Source organism: Narcine bancroftii, chromosome 2 (genome assembly GCF_036971445.1).
Source record: "Narcine bancroftii isolate sNarBan1 chromosome 2, sNarBan1.hap1, whole genome shotgun sequence".
NCBI classification, from domain to species: Eukaryota; Metazoa; Chordata; class Chondrichthyes; order Torpediniformes; family Narcinidae; genus Narcine; species Narcine bancroftii.
In genome coordinates, this window is record NC_091470.1 from 23,236,454 (window position 1) to 23,254,520 (window position 18,067).

At 42.6% G+C, this 18,067-nt stretch overlaps 1 protein-coding gene across 2 annotated transcripts in view; it reads left to right on the forward strand.

The window, feature by feature from the left end:
- Nucleotides 1–376: 376 nt before the first annotated feature.
- ylpm1 (YLP motif containing 1) overlaps nt 377–18,067 on the forward strand; it is a 118,597-nt gene continuing 100,906 nt past the window's right edge. Inside the window, exon 1 of one of the 2 annotated variants that reach the window (XM_069916107.1) lies at nt 377–1,018. In XM_069916107.1, coding sequence (XP_069772208.1) covers nt 584–1,018 — 435 coding nt within the window. In that variant the 5' untranslated portion in view covers nt 377–583. The remainder of the gene's footprint in view (nt 1,019–18,067) is intronic. The other variant, XM_069916106.1, reaches the window with a different exon arrangement.

The following is an 18,067-nucleotide window of genomic DNA, read 5'->3' on the forward strand; positions in this document are numbered from 1 at the left end:
CATGCTAGCTTGAGTTTGTGAGCATCATTTGAGGGGGAGGACGTGGACCTGTCCTCGGGCCTGCGCAAAGGATCTTTTAGGTGGAGTGCAGTCCCCACCCTTTACACCCATGGTTCGGGTGCCGTGGCCAAGCAAGCTGGGACGTGGCAGCGAGGTCCTCCGGTCCGGGCACAGGGCATTGATTATGACAGGCATATTAAAAGTAGTTTTCAGCGGTCACAGTGCCTTGTTAAATTTGCTCTCTCAACACCACCCACTGTGGCACCACCTTGTTTCTCCAGACCAGTCAGCAGAGGCTGGTGAATTGAAAGGGGGTGGCCACTAGGAGTTCCCTCGTGGCGCGTTCAGCGCAGGGTGCGGGCGTCTGACGCAGGCCCGTGCGCGACGCGATGACGTCTCCTTTTTCGCATGTCTGCAATGGCGCCCGTCGGGGAAGAATGAAGGAGAGTCGGAACGATTGACCGCCTGCCGTCGATATTTCGGCTCCGACTCGGCAGGAGTTGCCTGTCAGAATTGTGTTCACCTCCGCCATATTTTACGCCCATCCGTCAGTGGACGGTGCCTGGCGGAGGAGTCCCACCCGATGTATCCGTCGTGGGGTCGGTATGGTGGGGGAGGGGCGCACCTTCCCTATTATGGCGGAACTGCTCAACCTCCGTTGCTGCCTGGGCCGCGCGTACCGGCCCCGGGCCTGGTCGTCGGCCCGACCAGCCTGCCCCCGCCCCCGCCCAGCACGGGCTTCCAGACCCTGAGGCAGCAGCATCTCCAGCAGATGCAGCAGCTGCAGCAGATGCATCAGCAGCAGTTGCAGTCGGTCCTGCACCATCCCGCCCATCAGCCGCCGCCGCCGCCGCCGCCACCGCCGCCGCCGCCGCCGTCCATACCACCGCCACCTCTGCCCCCTCATCTCCAGCAACCTCCACCCAGTCTCTGGGACACCGGCAGCACCCCGAGCCAACTCACTCCGACGAACCCAAACACTCCGCAGCATCCCGATTTCTCCTCCGTGGCTTTACAGGTGAGGAGAACAGAGAGAGGCTTTGGGGGGGGGGGGGGGGGGCGGGCGGGGGGGGAGTAAGAATTGACACGATTTAAAAAAAATCGGTGGCCTCAGGACCGTTCTTTAAAGTGTTGTGATAGCACCAAGCAGAGAAAAGAATGGTGTGTTGCCAGTTTGGATCGTGGCTAATGCTGAATGCAACTTGCTTCACGCTGGCTTCTTGTGATGACAGAGAGGGATAACTTCAACTGGAATCCAATTTGTCCTTATTTCCTATCGCCCAGTCGATTTCCTGAGAATTATGTGCTTTAAGCCTACTTATTTGAAGGTTGGTGACATCAGATCACGCCTTTGGGGGGAGAATCGCAGTGCTGAGATTGGAAACTCGCTCAGTTGATTCTTCTTCTTTGGCTTGGCGGACGAAGATTTATGGAGGGGTAATGTCCACATCTGCTGCAGGCTCGTTGGTGGCTGACAAGTCCGATGCGGGACAGGCAGACACGGTTGCAGGGGAAAATTGGTGGGTTGGGGTTGGGTGTTGGGTTTTTCCTCCTTTGTCTTTTGTCAGTGAGGTGGGCTCTGCCGTCTTCTTCAAAGGAGGTTGCTGCTCGCCGAATTTTGTTTTCAGCGAGTCTGCTTTGATTTTGGAAGAAGTGAAATACTACACGATTTAAAGAAAAATGGTTATACTAGGAAGCAGGGATTCTACATGCCTGGTATCATTCATTTTTAAAAGTTTAACTGTAATTTCAACACTGACATTAACTGTAATTTCAACACAAAAATTAGTTAATGTCAGTAATACAATAAGCATGAGCATTGATGTGGCAAAAGATCTTGTTTCTGAGAGCTGGTTTTTTGCAAACACCACCATATAACAGGAATAACAAATATTCTCATTAGTGAATCAGTCCAGAAAATACATTAGGTGAACACAACAATTAGAATGATTAAAAAAATTTTTTAAATGTTATCCTACATATAACTGGTGAACTATTACAAAGCAATAAATATTTAGATTGTGGAGAATTTAATTCATTACATGATGGTTATGAACCCTCCCTCTCCCAACTGCACCCCCCTCCAAAATATATATATACTATATATGTAAAAACAGGTATATAGTATCACGGATTGCTTGGAGTATCGCTCCCCAAGCACACTGGACTTCAACAGAGTTTATATGGTCAATTTAAGAAAAAAGGTAGACACAGGCCTTAAGAAGCTGGAAGAACATTTCTATGTGCTGATACCCCAAATTTGCATATACAGGCTCCAAATTTGCAAAATTGTAGCATTTTTATTTCTCAGATTATTTATAATTTTCTTAAAAGGAATGCAGCTTTGAATTTCTGAATTCCATCTACCTATACCTAAATGTGAATCTGATTTCCAAGTCACTGCAATACATTACCTTGCTACTGCTAATGCTATTTTAACAAATTTCATTTGATATATTGATAACTTCAATTTAGGACTTGTTCCTTCTACATTGCCTAATAGGAATACATCTGAATTTAATGGAAATGCAGTGCCTGTAACTTGTTCTAAAAAAAATTCCCTAAATCCACCTAAAAAGGTTTTACCTTGGGGCATGACCAAGTTGAATGCAAGGAAGTACCTATCTTTTCACCACACCTGAAACATTAATCTAACAAATCTGATTTTATTCTATTCAATTATTCTGGTATCAAATAAAAAATGTAAAAAAATACTGAACTAATCTAGATCTTACATTAATAGTATTTGTCATTCAATCTTGACAAAGATCCGACCATCTTCACTCATCAGTTGTAATATTCTAACTCCCTTTTCTATCAAGATTTATGCACTCCTCGTTTAATAGTTCCTGTTTGTAATAAAAGATATATTGCAGAAGTAAATTTCTAATATTTCCTCTCCTAATAAGAGTTTCCATCTCATTACAAATGGGTAATTGCATCTCTGGATCTAACTTTTCCTTTAAATATGATTTAAAATAACACAAAGGAGTATTACTAGGTATTCCATATTTATTTCTCAGTTGACATAAATTGGCCTTGTTCATAACAGTCTTCAATATTTTTAATACTTTTACAAAATTAAGTAGATAAAAAGCTATTATCCTTTGAAAAAGGTATAAGATGATTTTGAATCAAAGGCATCTTAGGCGATATACTTTTTGTTCCAATTTTGTCATTATTTTTATTCCAAGCAATCATCAAGTGATTCAACAATGGTGTCTCTTTAACAGCTGTTATTAATTTTGAATCCCATATATATAAATTCCTCTGCTAATCTCTCACCTATTTTATCCAATTCTATTTTAACTCATGCCTGTTTTTCTACTCCTTCAAAAAAAAAGTGAAACATCTCATTTGAGCCACGATAATAATTCTTAAAGTTAGGAAGCTGAAAACTTCCTAATTCATATTTTCACGTTAATCTTTCTAGAAACTTGACATTTTACCTTTCCAAAGAAATTTTCTTACCTGTTTATTTAATTCTTGGGGAAAAAAAACTTTTGTGGCAATAATATTGGTAAAGTTTGAAAAAATATTGAATTCTTGGGAATATATTCATCTTAGTAAAATTAACCCTTCCTATTAACTAATGATGAATTTAAGGAAGCTGCCATTTAATTAAATTGAAGTGGAAAAATTGGTTAGATTTGGTTAGTGGCCCGTGTACAGAGATATGGACCGGCCCAGGAAGTGGCCGCCAAAGGTGGTAACCCAGTGGATTTGGGGGCAACAACAGTCGTTGTCCCAGGTGACCTCCCGCAAGGTGGGAAGGCGGGGAACTGGAGGGAATGCTGGCCAATCCCAGGATGGCGCTCTGATGACGTGGAGCCCTGACATCAGCGCCTGGAGCCCATATAAACATGTCGGCCAATGCCATAAACCAGTCTCAAGTTCAAGGCTTTGGTATGCTTGTCACATGCTTGTGTAGTGCGAGCACTACAATGTTGCTTCACTAGAAAGGACTATTTGGGGCCCCTAATGGTGGAGAGGGAGGAAGTATGGGTGCCAATGTGGTACTTCTTGTGGTCACAGAGATGGGTGCCAAGGGGGTGATGAGTGGGAGGAGATTAGTGGGCAAAGGAGTCACTGAAGGAGTGATCCCTATGGCCCCAAACAGTCTATTTGTGAAGCAACACTTGTGAATCTGCATGAATGACGTTAATCTTCCAGAGGCCAACCAGTGTAATTCTATCCCCCACTCCCATGCTGTCATGTCTGTCTATGGCCTTGTGCATTACTAAACCTGGGCCACTCATAAATTGGAAGAGCAATACCTGATATTCTGTCTGGGCACTTTCCAACCGGATTGTATTAACATTGACTTCTCTGGTTTCTGCTAGACCAGTGGCTCTCAACCTTTTCTACTCTCATACCACTTTAAGTATTCCATATGCCATAGGTGCTCTGTGATTAGTAAGGGATTGCTTAAGGTGGTATGTGGGTGGAAAAAAAAGTTTGAAAACACTTTTAATTGTACCTAATTGACTCGTTATGTGCACAGTTTCATAACTCCAAAGGAAATGGGAAAAATTTTCCCAAGCAAAATATTTCAACATCAATTGTGTCTAGAACAGTGATTCTCAACCTTCCCTTCCCACTCACATACCACCTTACGCAATCCCTTAATAATCACAGAGCACTAATGGCATAGGAATTACTTAAGGTGGTATGTGACTAGAAAGAAAATGGTTGAGGACCACTCCCCATTCTCCTTCCCTATCCCTCTGTCTCCTTTCCTCCATTTCTCAACTTTCTTCTCCCCTCTATCTGTTTTCTCTTGTGCCCTCCCTTATTCACCTATTTCATCTTACCTGTGCTCTTCTTTCTCTGCCTCCCCCCCCCCCAACCATTTTATTCATGCACCTGCCTACTTTTTATTTATACCTTGATAAAGGGCTCAGTCCCAAAATGTTGGTTGTGTCTTAGCTTTGCTCTATAAATCATGCACTGTGACCTGCTGAGTTTTACCAGCCTTGTGTTTTTACTACCATTATTTGTGATCTCTCAACATTTTGATGAGGAAGCAAATGTCAAATTTTCTGATGTTACAAAACTTAGTGTGATTGTGAATAGGGAAGAGGATGCAAAGTGTGAGATGTACAAACAAGTTAAAGGAATGGGCAAGAACATGCTACATGCCATGTAACATAAACAGTTTTTTTGGAGGACTAGTCATTTTTTAAAAAACATCCCAGGAGCAACAGCAAATCACTTGTAACAGTGTTCGTACAACAACAAACAAAAAGGGAAGGCTTTTAAAGCATTAAAATTATGTTTAATTCTCACCAAAAAATGCTGGCCACCGCTGATCACTGACACCTCCCCACTGAGAGTCACTGCCACCAGGAGCCCGAGGTCAGACACTGCCGCCAGGAGCCTGAGGTCTCCAGTCAGTTCAGTTCCAAAAAATTCAGATAAATGAGGATTTTTGATTTATTTGGGATATCTTCATCTATCCAAATAAAAAAAAAATCGTATAAAATCCTGAGGATTTTGGAGAATCTGATTTTGGATAATCGGAGTTGGACTGTAGTTTATCAAGGGTAAGGATTGGGTTATATTGGTATTGAAAGGGATCTAGCTATCCTTTTGCATAATTCACCAGAAGACAACATGCAATACAACAAACGATTAAGAAAGCAAATGTTATGTTGGATTTTATTACAAGACAATTTATGTACAGGAGCAAAGGCACTTGCATTTATATGGGGCCTTGGTGAAACCACAACTAAAGTATTAAGAAAGGGTTTGGTCTCTTAACTTTAAAATTATATGCATGCCATGGGAAGTGTATGGCAAAGATTCACTAGAATAGTCTAGGTACAGCAGGATTGATGTGGAGAAATTGTGTTTATGTTCTTGAGGTTTTGGAAAAATGAGAGAAAGTTTTATTGAAACTTACAATATTGTTATGACTTAACAGGATGATGCAAGGCATTTTGAAAATGGCACAGGGTGTAGCTTCTTTGTGCTTTTCAGAAAAAATGAGTCCTGGAAGAGCTGCCTGACAAGCTTTGTCCACCCTCCTTTCGAGCCATTATTCAGATTTCAGAGTTATTGTCAGAGGACGTTCGTGACATCACATAGAACACTGAGATTCTTTTTTCCTGCGGGCCAGGCAGGAAAAAAAACTATGTGTACACCTATAAACAAATGTAAACAACTGTGCAGTACAGAGGGAAGAAAAGCTAGAGTGCGCAAAAGTAAGAGTTTGTCATTGAGGAGTCTGATGGTGGAGGGGGGGGAGCAGCTGTTCCTAAAGCTGGTGGTGCGAGTCTTGTGGCACCTCCACCTCTTTCCTGATGGCAGCAGCGAGAACAGAATGCACACTGGTTGGCGTGGATCCTTGATGGTTGCTGCTGCTCTCCAACGGCAAAGTTCCCTGTAGATATTCTCGATGATGGGAAGGAGTTTGCCTGCCATATCCTGGGCTGTGACCATGATGACCTTTTGGTGGACGTTATGCTCAGCATTGGGGGGGGGGGGGGAGGGGAGATTGGTATTGGTGTCCCTATACCAGACCATGATGCAGCCAGTCAGCACACATATATATAGAAATTTGCCACAGTTTCCGATGTCATGCAAACTCCTGAGGAAGTAGAGGCACCGATGTGCTTTCTTCATGATGCCATTCATGTGTTGGCTTCAGGAAAGATCCTCAGAGATGGTGACTCCCAATAACCTCAATTTTCTCACCCTCCCCACCTCTGATTCTCCCAATGAACACTGAATTGTACACATCTGGTTTTCCCTTCCTGGCATCAGCAATCAGCTCCTTGGTTTTGGTGATAGTGAGTGCCAGGTTATTGTTGGTGCACATTTGGCCAAGTTTTCAATATCCATCCCATCTGCTGATTCATTGCCTCTTTTTATACAACCCACTGGTGTGGTAATGGTCAGTGAATTTGTCAATGGTGTAGTCTTAATGAGCCACACGGTCGTGGATGTAAAGTGCATTCGGTACTGTTGGAGATTGTGGAAGCGATGTTCTTATCAATCCTCACTGTGGCCTGTCGGAGAGGAAAAGGTTGGTGTAGCAGTTAGCACAATGCTGTTACAGCGCCAGCGATTTGGTCCGGGGTTAGAATCTTGCGCTTGTCTGTAAGGAGCTGGTACTGTTACGAGCCCAGAGGACTCCAAAACACAGCAGCAATAGAAATTCACCAAGACGTGGTTACTTCAACAAAAGTTGGCTTTTAATTTTCTTTAAAGAAAATAGCAGGATCAATCTTTAACTTATTACTATTAACTTACCCCCCTTTTAATTCTAAGTACGTGAGTATGTAATGTGTATATGTTCAGGAAAGTTCTCTGTTTCACTGTCCAATCATTCACTTTTCACTTCTCCAAGTTCACCGGTATCAGGCAATTCTTATACTGTGCACAGAATTTAACATTTATAAATTTTCACCAGGCTCTGGTGCTTAAAGTTAAAGGGTTACTGCTCAGGAAGGTTCTTGTTGGTTTCAGAGAGAAATTTGTTGCTCATTGAACAAATACAAACTGATTCCTTCTGATCAGCCACTTCACTATCTTGCTGAAGAAATTTGCCCATCATGGGTTTTCCAAATGATTACCTCTTCCAGGTCACCACAGAGTTCCTCTTGTTTCCCTTATTTCAGCCACTTCCTCTTGTAAGGACTACAAGGGTTTTTCAACAGGCTGAACTCAGAACTCACAATACATGGGGTCTTTCACAAGCTGCCAGCTTGTCACGTTGCAGGCCCCAAAAGCCACTGCAGAACTCGAACCAAATTTTTTCTCTCTCTCTCTCTCTCTCTCAAAACCTTTTTTGTCTTTCCTCTCTCTGCTTGCAAAACCACATGACCCCTCTTAGAACAGTAAACTGCAACGACAGATTGCCGGCACCGGAGTCAGCTTCTGATCTTGTTCATCTGTTGCTTTAAAGACAGTAGTCCATTTACTCCACAGTCTCAGTCCAATTATCACAACTTGTGAAGTCTCCTTAGGCATTCTTCAAGGTTTCTGCAAAGTCACTGTGGACATGGTCTCCCCTTATGAATAGCTCTTGCATTTTACATGAGATGTCTTTTTTAAGTAACCTACACACTATACCTCCCACAATCTATCTCTTTTAAAGATATTAATATATAATATGCCTCATAACAGTGGCATGTGTTATTAGCCCAATAATCTACCCATGTCTGGATATTTTCAGGATCTTGTTGCAAGCAGCTATGGGACATTTTGTTTGTTAGGGAATTATTAAATGGAACTGATCATTGTGCAAGTCATTGGTGAACATCTCTACTGATATTACAATAAAAGGAATCGAAACAGCTGTAGAATCTGAAGGTGGCTAGGCCAAGAACACTAAGAATCTTATGCTGTGTGGTCCTCAGGCCGAGGTGATTGATCTCCAACAACCAGAACAATCTTCCTTTGTGGTTTTATAGGAAGGTATCATGAAAAATGTTGCTGGTAGAGATGGAAGAGGAAATCATGGAATTGTAGAAGAGGTCCCTCAATTAAGGAAAAAAGAATCCATCTTGCATGCCATACCATGTGATATCTTCAGAACAAACATGAAAGAACTGGAGACACTGAGGAAGTGCTTCCTTGAATGAAGTGGGGTGGGAAGAAAATTGAACACTAAACAGTGCAGCACTGGAGTAGGCCCTTTGCCCCATGATATCTGTGTTGCTCATACCATTTTAAATTGCACATGGTCTATATATCCTCCATTTACTGCTTTTTCATGTGCATGTCCAAATGCTTCTTAAACATCTTATGGTACAATTAGTGTAGTAGTTAACACTATTACAGTGATGTGGGTTCAAATCTGGCACTGTCAGAAAGAAGTTTGTGGATTTTCTCCATGTCTGCTGGGGTTTTCTCTGGGTGCACTAGTTTACTCTCACATTCCAAAGACGTACAGGATTAGAAGGTTAAGAAGGTTAATTGGTCACTGGGGTGTGCTTGGGCAGTTCGGGCTTGTGGGTTGCCACTGTGTGGTATCTCTAAATAAAATTTAAAGTTATGCCCTCTAGTACTAGATATTTTAAGTCTTTGAAAAAGAAGAATGGGCACCTTATCTATACCTTGCATTTTATAGCTAATACTCTAATCCAGGCAACATTATGATAAACGTCTTCTGCACCCTTCCATGTCCTTGTGTAATTTGACCAGAACTGCATGCTATACTCCAAATTTGGCGTAACCAGTTTTATGGAGCTGCTGGCTTAGACATTCTGTGCAGTGAAACTAGTGTCACGAGTCTTCTTTACCACTCGACCAGTCGTCGCCACTTTGAAGGAGCAATGAACTTGCACTCCTCTATACTTCTCCCAAGAGTCCTACCTTTTACTATGTACTTTATCACTTTGACTTCTCAAAGTGCAGCTTAAACTCTGTCTGCCATTACTCTGCCCAGATTTCCAATTGATCTGCATCCTGCTTGATTTATTAAAGGAAAGGAGTACAGCAAATTTACCAAATTTTTTTTTTTTTTTTTTTTTTTTTTTTAATTTTTTATTTTACCAAATTTGTTTTTGATGTAACTTGTAGAATAGATAAGGGAGAACCATTCAGTTTGGTGTATTTGGATTTCCAGAAATTCCAGCTGACAATTTAGTGTTCAAAATTAAAATTAAAATGCATGTGTGAGTGCTAGGTATTTCTACAGATTGAAAATTTGTGGACTAATAGGAAGTTGAGTTGGAATAAATGCACAATACACAAAAGTGCTGGAGAAACTCAGCAGGTCACGTAGCGTCTGTATGGCAGGAAAGGATGATCAATGTTTTGGCCCTGAGCCCTTTGTCAAGGTAGAAGCAAAAAGCAAGCAGACAAGTGCCTGAATAAAATTTAGGGGGTGGGGGAGGAGAAAAGAAGGGGCAAGGCGAGAAGCACAGAATCAATTTATTGTAATGAACATGTCATGAAATTTGTTATTTTGCAGCAGCGTGTCACAGAGCAAATATTTCTATCAACCGCCTGACAAGATAAATAAAAATAGTATAAGGAAAGGAAAAAAAATTAAAGTAAGGCAGTGTCTGTGGTTCATTGTTCATTCAGGAACAGAGGGGAAGAACCTGTCCTTGTGCTGCTGAGTGCTCATCTTCAGGCTCTTGTATTTTTTCTTGATTGTAGCAAAGAGGGCATGGCCTGGGTGGTGGGGGTCTTGAGGATAGAGGCTGCTTTCTTAAGACACCGCCTCTTGTAGATGTCCTCAATGGAGTGAATGATGTCACAGGCCGAGTTAGCACCCTTTTGAGGTTTTTCTTCTCCTGACCTTTGGCATTTCCATACCAGAAAGTAATGCATCCAGCCAGAATGCTCTCCATGGTACACCTGTGGCAGGTGGCGTTCCGAATCTCTTCAAACTCCTCACAAACTATAGCCGCTGGCGAGCCTTCATGCTTGCATCAACATGGAGACTCCAGGACCGGTTCTCTGGAAATGTTAACCCCCAGGAATTTGAAGTTGACCCCTCGATGAGGACTGGTTCGTGTTCTCTTGGTTTCCCCCTGAAGTCCACAATGGTTTTCCTAGCATTTAGTGTAAGGTTGTTGTGACGCTACTCAATTTGTTAATCTATCTCTCTCCTGTACCCTACCTCATTGCTGTCTGTGATTCTGCCCACAACCGTGGTATCGTCAGTAAATTTGTAGATAGCATTTGAATTGTTTCTAGCCACACAATCATGGTTGTGGAGTGAGTCGAGCAGTGGGCATCCTTGAGATGTGCCTGCGTTGATCGTCAGTGAGGAGGAGTTGTTATTTCCAATTCATACTGGCTGTGGTCTTCCGAGGAAGTCAAGGATCCAGAAGTGCAGAGGGTCATGGTTTGGAGATTGTTGACCAGCACTGAGCGAATAATGGTGTTGAGCCATTAAGCAACTCAGGAATCAGGCAAGAGGTTGGTATGAGTGGGAGGGCAGAAGAGAAGAATCTGAGGTGCTTGGGGAGGGGATGGCTCTCTGAATGGAGAGGGAAGTGGGTGGTGAGCTGGAGGAAAGGAAACAGAGGGGTAGAGAACAAGAGAGTGAGAGATTAACAAACTGAAGAAATCAACGTTAATCCCATCTGGTTGGAGAGTGCTTAGATGGAATGTAGTGTTTTTCCTTCAATTTGCAGGTAGCTTTGGTTTGGCAATGCATGATGCCATGGACAGATGTCGGTGTGGGAATGTGATATGGAATTAAAGTGGTTTGCATTTGGAATGAATGTTTATTTTTGCACCGATAAGTATTCCAGACCTTGGTCATAACTTATTAACCATGATTTGGATGAAACAACTTGTATTTCCTATTTCTATCAGGGTGAGATTGTGGGTTGTGATGAGGATACAGTCTCAAGACATTTTAAGCAAGCTGAATGAGAGGGCAAATACCACCAAATCCTCCAAATTCACTGGGGAAACAAACAACAAACTTCATGATCCGATTGCAGGCTAACATCCTCAGCTTTGGCAAAATGTTAGCGTCCCTGGCACCAAATATCAAAACAGACGCTCTTTCAAACTCTGGTATGGGAAGAGGTTACAAGACAGACGGAGGACAATATTAAAGGATGTGCTTAAAACTTCTTTAAAATAATGCAGTGTCCCCACTGACTCCTAGGAATCTCTGGAGCATGTGGAGAGGGAGCATTGAGATGATTTTGAGCACTTGTGTACCTGGAGCACACAGAAGACTGGCTGGGCAGGAGACTTGAGGCAGGGAGAAACCCTGACAGCGCCACATGGCATTACACGCGGGGCCGGTTCGCCATGAGAGAGTGCACCGCCACAACATCAAGGCATGTGCAGGACACATTTTGGTTGGGAAAGTAGGGAGTATCCTTTAAAAGGTGATGGATTGCGAAATGCTGATGTAAATCAGGACCTGGATGTTCTTGTACTCCCATCATATGAAGCAAAGCTCAGAATTGGAATTTATTGTTATGAACGTGTCATGAAATTTGTTTGATGACAGCGTTAAAGTGCTAATATTGCTATAAATTGCATTTTATTTTTAAAAACTGCGAGAAAATGAGGTAGTGTCTGTGGTTCATTCAGAAATCTGATGGCAGAGGGAAATAAACTGTCCTTGTGACATTGGGTGTCTGTCTTCAGGCTCCTGTACATCTTTCCTGATGGTAGCAGGGTGAAATGGGTATGGCCTGGGTGGTGAGGGTCCTTGAAGATTAGAGACTGCTTTCTTGTGCATCCCCTCAATGGAGTTGAAACTGATGCCCACGATGGCATGGGCCGAGTTCACTACTTTATAGTCCTTTCCTGGCTCTGCATTGGCACCTCCATACCAGACAGTGATGCAACCAGTCAGAATGTTCTCTGTGGTACACCTGTAGAAATTTGCAAGTCTCTTTGGTGGGATATCAAATCTGCTCAAACTCCTAACGAAATATTGTGTCTGTCGAGCCTTCTTTGTGATTGTGCCTCGCCACACAGTCACGTAGAGTGAGTCGTGCAGTGGGCTAAGGACCCATTCTTGAGATGAGTCTGTGTTGATTGTCAGTGAGTATGAGACGCTTCCAACTATGGTTTTCCACTGAGATTCATCCATAGAATCAAAGATTCAGTCGCAGAAGTGAGTCCAGAGGCCCAGGTTTTGGAGCATGTTGACCACCACTGAGGGAGTTGAAAGCAACTCCACAGGCTAGATTCAAGGAGGATGTTTTCACCTGACTGGAGCCAGGCAGGGTTACAATTTCATGGAATGAGATAAACCATTTGGGACCGAAGTTTCTTTGCTGAGAGTTTAATCCTCTGGAACTGTCTGTCATAGAACACTATAGTTAGTTGAAAGTGGATCATATGAAAATTTTGTGTGGAAATTGACATTAAAAGTAGTGAAATGTTCACGTTCACCTCTCTCTCATTTGCTCTGCACCCTATGATAGACATTCCCTTTGTATGGGAAAGTCCTACCAGTGGTAGTGGACACAGCCCAATACATCATAGGCAGAATGCTCCGCACCATTGAAAAGATCTATATGGAACGCTGCTGTCGAACAACAGCAGTCATCATCGAGAATCCACACCACTTGGGACATGCTCTGATCTTGCTGCTGTCATCAGGAAAGAGGTCTAGGTGCCACAAGACTCGCACCACCAGGTTCAAGAACAGTTGCTATCCCTCTATTATCAGATTCCTAAACCACAGACTCAATCAGGAATTCATTTAAGGACTCCTACTTTGCACATTATGCGTTACTGAATATTATTTTGTTTATTTTCAGATCTTTATATTTCGTTCTTTGCATTTGTATTTTTTATATGTTTATTTTTCTTGAGTACATTTACACGACTGATAGGTAGTAATTTTGCCTAGCCGACAGGAAAAATAATCTCGGTTTTATGTGATGTACTCTGTGAATAAATTTGAACTATGAGCATTATACCTTCTATAGAGCTTATTTTATTTCCAATGTTTGCTGATTTGTGACAAAAGGTCAAAAAATAAAAGTCAACTCTTTCTAACTCTACAGTTTCTCTTTGACCCAAATATTTTGATTCTTTTAATAAATGAATTTGAGTCCTTTTAATAAAAATTGTTAAGCATGACTAACTAGTTTAATAGACTTGGAATTGAGCAGGAAGATGAATGATTTGGTGAATGATACAGTTTTGAAGTTATTGAAAAGAGAAAGAAGTTGTTCAATAATGAGATGGTTACTTGTATTACATAATGGAAGGAAATTTTAGAGGAATAAAAAATTGCTGTGGATGCTCTCATGATAATGAATATGTATGAGATGTACCGGAAGTCACGTGGTATGAGAGAGAGATAAGAGCACAAGCAGGAGAACAAAGGAAACTGGAAAATAAAGACACTGAGAAGTTTACCTGATAAAACTTGCGTTCGATGTTTTATTAACTTCACATTTCGGGCCACAAATGTGACATTGGCGACGAGGATGAAAGAAGCTTGAAGAAAATTAGCGACTAAAGAAGATTACAGAGGATTAAAGAGAACTTCAAGGTGATAAGAATTTTCTCTTTGACTCAGTACTTTTGGGGCTGGAATATTTCCTCATGGCTGGTGCAAACTGTGACTTTCTAACACATAGTGGAATTGCTCATTTTGACCCAACGGGTGATGCAAGCACTGTAAGTGTGAAGTGGAAGGCATGGCTGGAAGAATTTGAATCCTACGCCGACAGTCGTGGCCTATTTCTAGATACTGGTACGGTTGAACAAAAAGCTCAGAGGAGGGCGTTACTTCTTTTCACTGCTGGACCCGCAGTTCGGGAAACATTTAAGACACTTTTGAATACTGGAAGAAAGGATGAGTACCGGAAATCGGTAGATGCGTTAAATGCACACTATGTAGTGACACCGAATGCTACATTTCAATGCCATTTGTTTCGGAGAACGAGACAAGAAGATGGCCAGACAATTGCTCAGTACGTGACGAGACTACGCCAGCTAGCTGTTGGATGCAATTACATGCCAGCTGATTTGGACAACCAATTATTGGATCAAGTCGTACAGCACTGCAGATCAGATAAACTCAGAAGACGTCTACTGGAAAGAGGGAGTGAGTTGGAACTCACCGATGCTTTAGCCATTGCTGCTGCATTAGAGGCTGTTGAAGGGCAATTTCATACCATGACCCTGAAAGACAACTCAAGCCAGCAAATTAAGAGGCTCTCACATCGCCATAACCAGCCAAGATATACGTCGACACAGGACGTGGAGTGTTATCGATGTTGAAACCGAGGTCACTTTGGAAAAGACCCATATTGCCCGGCCAAAGGCAAAGTTTGCAGAAAGTGTGGAGGTAAGGACCACTTTGCAAAGAAGTGCAAAAGCAAGTCCAATGCAGACCAGAAGAGGAAGAGTACAACTACCAAAGGCAAAGCCTGGGGGAAAGGAAAGTATCCTGGAAAGAAAGATACCATTCACCAGATAGACGGTGACGATGATGATACCCAGGAGGGACAGAGTTGTTACCAATTTACGTTGAATGATGTACATCATGAGAAGGTCCCAGTGATCATTGGTGGAGTAACAGTGCAGGTCATTGTAGACTCAGGCAGTGACAGTAATGCGATTGATCGACATTTATGGGAGAAGTTGAAAAGGAAAAAGATCATCTGTACCTCAAAGAAGTGTTCCAAGAAACTATATCCATACACAGCAACCAAGCCATTGCAGACCATTGGATGTTTTACTGCAACTGTTGAAGCTGGAGATAATACACCGAAGCAGAGTTTATGGTCATAGAAGAGAGGGGAGAACCATTGCTGAGTAGAAGCACAGCGCAAGACCTGGCAATACTTCATATTGGAGCTTGTGTCAATTCAATTCAGTCATACGAGGATATGAAGCAAGAATTCTCCGCAGTCTTCCAAGGAGTAGGAAAGCTGAAAGGTCGACAATTGAAGCTAGCGGTAGATGAAACGGTCAAACGCAAGGCACAACCAATGCGCCGAACTCCGTTTGAACTTCGTGGGAAAGTCGAAGCCAAAATTAAAGAATTGATCGAACAAGACATTATTGAACCGGTGGAACATTCGACACAATGGGTCAGTCCCGTAGTGATTGTGCCCAAACCAAAGGGTGACATAAGACTATGTGTTGACATGAGAATGGCCAATGAAGCTATAATTAGAGAACGACATCCTATACCAACAGTGGAGGAAATACTTCAAGAACTAACTACCAGCAAGGTATTCTCAAAAATTGATCTGAAATGGGGCTATCATCAATTAGAGCTGGATCCAGGTTCCCGAGATGTAACTACATTTGTGACTCACTGTGGATTGTATCGTTACAAGAGACTATCATTTGGAATTAATGCAGCTTCGGAGATCTACCAGTATGAAATCCATCGAGTGATTCAAGGCATTCCTGGAGTTGCCAACATTTCTGACGACATCATAGTCCATGCACCAACGAAGGAAGAGCATGACAAACAGTTGAGGCGTGTACTATCTAGACTACAGGAAGCAGGCCTTACCGTGAATGGAAACAAGTGCCAGTTCGGTGTGTCAGAAATGGACTTCATGGGACACAGACTTACACGGGAAGGACTAAACCCTGCAGAGGCCAAGGTGAAAGCTATTGCAGAGGCACGTGCACCTCAGAACGCAACAGAGGTGAGGAGTTTCCTGGGATTGGTTAATTTTTGTGCAAAGTTCATTCCTAATTTCACTACAGTGGCAGAACCACTAAGGAAACTAACCAGGAAAGGAGTACCATTTCATTTTGGCTCTGAGCAGAAGAAAGCGTTCACAGCACTGAAGCAAAGCCTGACAGATGCAAAAACTCTTGGATATTACGATCCGGCGGCATCAACCAAAGTCATAGCGGATGCCAGCCCGGTTGGTTTAGGAGTCGCGTTGGTCCAGATGGAGGACCAAGAATCATTGCCTATGCCAGCAGATCGTTATCAGATGTGGAAAGAAGATACTCTCAGACAGAGAAAGAAGCACTCGGACTTGTATGGGCCTGTGAGAGGTTCCATGCATATTTATACGGCATTGAATTTGAACTCATCACAGATCATAAGCCATTAGAGGTGATCTATGCACCTAGATCCAAACCATGTGCCAGAATAGAGAGATGGGTACTCAGACTACAACCCTACAAATATAAAGTAATCCACATTACAGGGAAAGCAAACATTGCAGATCCGCTGTCCAGATTGGTGAAGGATGGAGGTCCACATTCCAAGTCAGAATTGGGAACAGAAACAGAGAGCTTTGTACGCTTCGTAGCTATTCAGTCGACACCGAAAGCTGTGACTACAAAGGAAGTCGAGAGAGAATCCGAACGTGATCCAGAACTCATGGAAGTAAGAGAATGCATACAGAGTGGACAATGGGACAAGTGTACTCACAAGGCTTACATTCCCATTAGAGACGAACTTTGTCGCATCGGACAATGTGTATTGAGAGGTTGCAGATTGGTGATACCGCAAAGATTGAGACCGAAGATCGTATCCTTAGCGCATGAAGGACACCTAGGCATTGTTGGTACCAAGCAAAACCTCAGGACCAAGGTATGGTGGCCAGGTTGTGATAAAGACGCAGAGAAATTTGTTAAAAATTGTCACGGATGTCAAATCACAAGTAGGAGTAATCCACTGGAAAAAGTCCTGCAGAAGCATTTTTTGGGAGAAAAATCCGCACAAAAATGCCAGAAATAAAGGAAATCCGAGACGACCAGGAGATGAGGGACCACAATGCTGAAAAGAAAGGTGCAGCAAAGCTGTACATAGATTCGAAACGTGGAGCCAAGTACTCAGACATCATGCCAGGTGACAATGTTCTAGTGAGGCATGAAACTGGTGGTAAGCTAGACACACCTTATTACCATCAACCCTATACTGTCGTATCCAAGTGGCAGTATGGTGACAGTCAAGTCTCCGACTGGAGTCCTGTGTAAGAGAAATGTATCAGGTGTAAAAAGGTACCAGTCCAGAGATACATCGAGCGAAGAGGTTGAAAGGCCAATACGAGATGCTGAAACTGAGAGACCTGATGATGTTCCAGAGGCAGTTACCAGCACTCCTGATGAAGTGACTAGAGCGCCGTGGCGAGCAGTATTTCCGACGCTGAGAGTGAACAACCGAGAAGCGACGACAATATCGCAGGCAGGCCAAAATGAAACCGGAAAGCGCCCAAACGATACGAAGACTTTGTGCCATAGTTTTAATAAGAACTTTGGGACAGTATTTTAATCTTATATCATAAAGTGCATGTATGAGTGCTGTAGGAAGTAAATTTTATGTAGTTGAGTTATCGTATTACCATTAGTTACGATGTTTGTAGGTTTCCGAGGGATATTGGTAAGTGAAGGTAAAGTTTATTTCTGATTAAAGGAGGGATGTCATGATAATGAATATGTATGAGATGTACCGGAAGTCACGTGGTATGAGAGAGAGATAAGAGCACAAGCAGGAGAACAAAGGAAACTGGAAAATAAAGACACTGAGAAGTTTACCTGATAAAACTTGCGTTCGATGTTTTATTAACTTCCACTTTCGGGCCACAAATGTGACAGATGCGACCCAGGGAAGAGGGAATATCCATAGTCCCATAAATAGAGAAAGTTAGCTGACAACATTGGTCAGATTTTATTACAATAA